The sequence below is a fragment of the Benincasa hispida genome, chromosome 12 (assembly GCF_027475165.1).
Source record: "Benincasa hispida cultivar pf3 chromosome 12, pf3_genome.v1.1, whole genome shotgun sequence".
Taxonomy (NCBI): Eukaryota; Viridiplantae; Streptophyta; class Magnoliopsida; order Cucurbitales; family Cucurbitaceae; genus Benincasa; species Benincasa hispida.
This window is the reverse complement of record NC_143489.1, coordinates 40,559,009-40,563,557: the sequence shown is the minus strand read 5'-3', so window position 1 is coordinate 40,563,557 and position 4,549 is coordinate 40,559,009. Positions and strand designations below refer to the sequence as shown.

Here is a 4,549-nt window from a genome sequence, read left to right as displayed (position 1 = left end):
ATATATATTTGCTGAATTGAATGAATTTGAAAACATAAAATAAAATTTGGATTGCAAACCGAAAAGGCTCTTATCGACTGAATTATCCGTTAACTCACATCAAATTCTTTGAATCGTGATTAACTTACTAAAGTGACGAAAGTAAGATTATTTGTTTGGAAATACAACAAGCTTTGTGTTTTAATTGGTATAGTTATTCGTGTTAAATTAATCTTTCATTAATCAATGATGTCCCTTTCAATATCTTTTTCTCTCTCACCAACAAAGGAAATAACCAAATTATATTAAAGATAATTCCATTTCGAAGGTAAAACAAGCGAGCTACCCATTCATCCATGGCTGCAAAAGAAAATTTTCAGGGGGGGGCTTAACAATGGCTTTTCATCTCCATCCCCACCTGCCACCAATCTATTCTTCCATTTCTTTACTTAAATTCCATTATTCTTCTTAGTGCTTGTCCAGTTCACATCCTTCTCTCACATATTCTCCCCCCACCATTGAAGCAAACTCAAAGCAGCCTTCAATTCTTCTCTTCCCACTTTTTTCCCTCTCTTTTTGAACTTTTCTTTGTGGGTATCTGTGCTTTGTGCTCTTTTTTGTTTTGTTTTTTTTAAGGGGTTTCTAGATTTCTGTGCTTTTCTTTGAGATCTGCTTCAAAATGGGTTTCTCCCTTGGTACTTGTTCTAACCAAAGGGAGCCTCCTCTTGAGTTAGATCATCACCATTGTCACTATAATGAGCTCAAGATTAAGACCCTTTTGAGAAAAATGATTTGGGAACTTGGGTTTGCTTGTATTCTTCCTCCTACTCGTCTTCGTCGCAAGAATCAGGGAATTCAAGATGAAGAACACCCAAATGTGGAGGGGATAAACAAGAATCTAGAGCACAATAAAGCTTGGTTGCTTGCGGAATCTGGTGCTAGCGGTGGGGAGTCGTTAAATGCCGATCCACAATCGGTTCATTCGTCTTTCCGGTTCAGTTTTTGCTCTCAGGTTGAGCTTGAAACCATGAACATCGGCTCTTCAACCACTGCGGCGACTGTTTTGATGGTGAATTTGGACAATGGAATGATGGCTGAAGCTCTTACCAAAGAATTGAAATGGCGGAGGATTGAGTCTCTGGAAAAGAGCATTTCCCCTGTGGCTCATACTTTGATTAGATTCAGATATCGCGAAATTCTTTCTGCAACTCGTAATTTCTCAAAAGGTATTCTCAAAAGTCAAAGAATCTTCTAGTTTTTTTAACCAAATTTCTTATATGTAATCTTGAAACTGTTTTTCATTTTCCCCAAATTTGGTTAGGCAGAGTTTTGGGAAGAGGGGCCTTAAGCTGTGTATTCAGGGGAAGGGTTGGGTTTTTGAGAACTGCTGTGGCAATCAAACGTTTGGACAAGGAAGATAAAGAATCTGCAAAGGCATTCTGTAGAGAATTAATGATTGCTAGCTCTCTTCACAACCCAAATATAGTTCCTCTTGTTGGGTTTTGCATAGATCCAGAAGAGGGTCTATTTTTGGTTTATAAGTATGTCTCTGGTGGAAGCTTAGAAAGACATTTGCATGGTATGATATGATTTCTTGATCTTGGATTCTGAATTTACTTGAAGTTTGGTTAGTTTTTGAGTTTCTAACATCATAACAATTGCAGAGAAGAAGAGGGGAATTAAGGGTCGTTTGTCACTTCCCTGGTCAGTAAGGTTCAAGATTGCTCTTGGAATTGCTGAGGCTGTGGCTTATCTTCATAATGGAACTGAAAGATGTGTTGTTCATAGAGACATCAAGCCTTCAAATATCCTTCTTACATCCAAGAAAATGCCAAAGGTAAAAGAATATGTTCATTTTTGTCGATATTCCTTTGGTTGTTCGTTGTGCAACAAAGAAGATAGAGAGGATAGTGAAATAGAGAGAAACCAACCAAGTCATCAGTCTAAGGACACTTGGATAATCTGAATGATATCTTCAAATAAGTTTAAGTAACAAATGCTATAACCTTTCATTGTTCTTATTCATCAATTATTTCCTGGTAATGGTTGACTGCAGTTATGTGATTTTGGGTTAGCAACATGGACTGCTGCTCCATCTGTGCCTTTCCTTTGCAAAACTGTTAAAGGAACATTTGGGTATGAACACTCATTCTCAAGACATTCTAATATAGGGGAAGGATGATGAAAATCTATCTCGCATTCCGCTTTTCTGTTCCTTTCGGATTTACAATATTTAAACTTATTTGTAGTTACCTAGCTCCGGAATATTTCCAGCACGGGAAGGTATCAGATAAAACAGATGTCTATGCTCTAGGAGTCGTGTTATTGGAACTCATAACGGGCAGGAAGCCGATTGAAGCAAGGACTCATGGAGAGGAGAATTTGGTTTTATGGGTAGGTCATTATATCGCTCCTATAATTTTGTTTACTTTTGTTTGATTAATGGTTCTGTAAAGCTTTAGAATGAAAACCAAACTCTTGTCCTTGAGATGCTATAATTGAATATGCCTCTGTACAAAGTCATCTAATGCAATAGAATATGACAATTTTCAAGTCTGAATTTGATCTCTCTTGTATGATTGAACTGTATTGCAATATATTAACCACATAATTCCTTTCGAAACTTAGTTTTATCAGCAGCAGCACAAACAAATAGAAGTGCAGAACTTCATCTGATCCTGATGGGAGATGATTTAAAAGCCTATTTTTTTGTGTGAATTTAATGATATATTGACTTCCATTTTGTTTCAATGTATCAATTAAATGTCGATGTCAGTCGTGTTGCGTTCATGGTGCAGTCCCCTAGTTTATGACAGAACTAAGTGGCTTTTGTTAAATATAACAAACTTCATATTTTCCTACAGGCAAAGCCACTCTTGCAGAAAGGGAAAGGGGCGATTACCGAGCTGCTTGATCCACAGGTGACATGTACGACGAAGAATTCAAATCAAATAGTCCAAATGATCGAAGCTGCCGCTGCTTGCATTACCGGTGAAGAATCACGCAGGCCCGGGATTGTAGAGATCATTGCAATATTGAAAGGTGAAGAAAAGCCTCTGCCCTCCAGATCAAAGAGGTACGGCTTCTTGGGACATGGATGTGTCACTGATTGTTATTCACAGTTTCAAAATACAAACAGCGAGATGACAGGTCATTTGGCGTTGGCCATGTCGGGACTTCCCGAATTTGAAGATGATGATTACCTTTTCTGTCGTTGAAAAAGTTACAGTACAAAAACATGCCATGACCAACTGAAATAAGGAAAGAATTTTTCTCTCGTTTTGCTTGCTTTTGTAGATCTCTTTAGTTGAATCATTGACATTAGAATATGAGAAGGAAAAAAAAGAGAGTGATGAAACTGTAAATAGGTTCATTTTGTATAGAATCTTTCATGTACTTTTCCCCATTTTCCATGGAGGAAATGTAATTAAATTCCATTTGAAATTTTAGTGTCTTTTCATCAGATCATTTGAGAGACAAGAAGCATGCAGAAAGCTACCATATTTGGAATGGTTTTTCCAGTACTTAAAAACTTTGTAAGCTCTTGACTCTAAAAGTTTGACTATATGTAGTACACGATTCGAAATTTGCCTCAAGAAAAGCGAGCTACACAATTCTAAATATTTATATAAGATATTGCTTTATACCATTCATGTTTTGAATCTCAAACATTATGAAATTAAACATATCTTAATAATGAATTATTGTTAGGAAGTGGTTGGTTGAGAGAGACATTCATGGAAGTTGCAGCTTAACAACCAAAACAATATTTCCATTATGAAAAATGTTGAAAAAAAAGTGGAGCCCATTTGAATTTTTTTTTTTTTGTTTTTGTTTTTTTTCATGCAGATATCAAATCAATCACGACAAGATACATTTAAAAAATGGAAAAGCAAAAACAGAACAAGAAATTAAAAAAAAAAAAAAAGATAAACCGTATACAAACATTTAGAATATCTTTGCAACATCCTTGACTAATCCACGGTTAGCACGGGCGAAATCTGTGAACTCTTCGTACGAAATGAACCCATCACCGTCAGTGTCGATCTCGGCCATCATCCGCTGCACTTCGTCGGCAGTGACGGAGCCAAGCGTCTTCAAGGCTTCCCCGAGCTCGGATGCAGAGATCTTACCATCGCCATTGGCATCAAAGCGCTTGAAAATGCGTTCACGTTCAGCTTGGTCTTGAGGATCATCAGCCATTGTGATATTATGTAAAGGATTAATGTGTATTGAGGATTTGGTGATCGAGAGATCTTGAGAGGAATAGAAGTTTGAAGAAAATGGTGAGTTATATAAACAGCTAAGTTTGGGAAGATTAAGGTTATCCTCAAATGTCGGGTTAGTGACTTTAGATGGCCAAAAGAATGTAAAACTTGCAACTGATTTTGCCTAAATTATGGTTTCTCATGAAAGAAACATTCTTTTCTATTGGGAATTCTCTCACTCTTTTTGAATTTTTTCTTAGACTATTCCAAAGATAATAATAATAATAAAAGTATTAACATTTTTTTGGTTTGTAGAATGCACGTTAGTTAGTGATTAGTTTACTTTGTCTCATTCAAACACT

General features: G+C 36.5%; 2 protein-coding genes across 2 annotated transcripts; one reads left to right on the top strand and one right to left on the bottom strand.

Moving 5' to 3' along the window:
• The first annotated feature begins 209 nt into the window (after positions 1-209).
• LOC120068150 (putative serine/threonine-protein kinase PBL7) lies at positions 210-3,442 on the top strand. The gene is made up of 6 exons (XM_039019850.2): positions 210-1,205; positions 1,301-1,558; positions 1,644-1,816; positions 2,036-2,115; positions 2,229-2,373; positions 2,844-3,442. The coding sequence occupies exons 1-6, from the start codon at positions 659-661 to the stop codon at positions 3,195-3,197; spliced, it is 1,557 nt and encodes a 518-aa protein (XP_038875778.1). The 5' UTR covers positions 210-658; the 3' UTR covers positions 3,198-3,442.
• A 386-nt stretch (positions 3,443-3,828) lies between these two features.
• LOC120068151 (polcalcin Ole e 3) lies at positions 3,829-4,182 on the bottom strand. The gene has a single exon (XM_039019852.2). It carries the CDS (start codon positions 4,180-4,182, stop codon positions 3,928-3,930), a length of 255 nt encoding a protein of 84 aa, XP_038875780.1. The 3' UTR covers positions 3,829-3,927.
• Positions 4,183-4,549: the final 367 nt, after the last annotated feature.

Bases quoted from the DNA above. Each gene is read 5' to 3' on its own strand.
- LOC120068150 (XM_039019850.2), top strand. From the start codon at position 659: ATGGGTTTCTCCCTTGGTACTTGTTCTAACCAAAGGGAGCCTCCTCTT. The intron at 1,559-1,643 runs GTATGATATGAT...TAACAATTGCAG, and splicing joins CTTAGAAAGACATTTGCATG to AGAAGAAGAGGGGAATTAAG. The intron at 2,116-2,228 runs GTATGAACACTC...ACTTATTTGTAG, and splicing joins ACTGTTAAAGGAACATTTGG to TTACCTAGCTCCGGAATATT.
- LOC120068151 (XM_039019852.2), bottom strand. From the start codon at position 4,182: ATGGCTGATGATCCTCAAGACCAAGCTGAACGTGAACGCATTTTCAAG.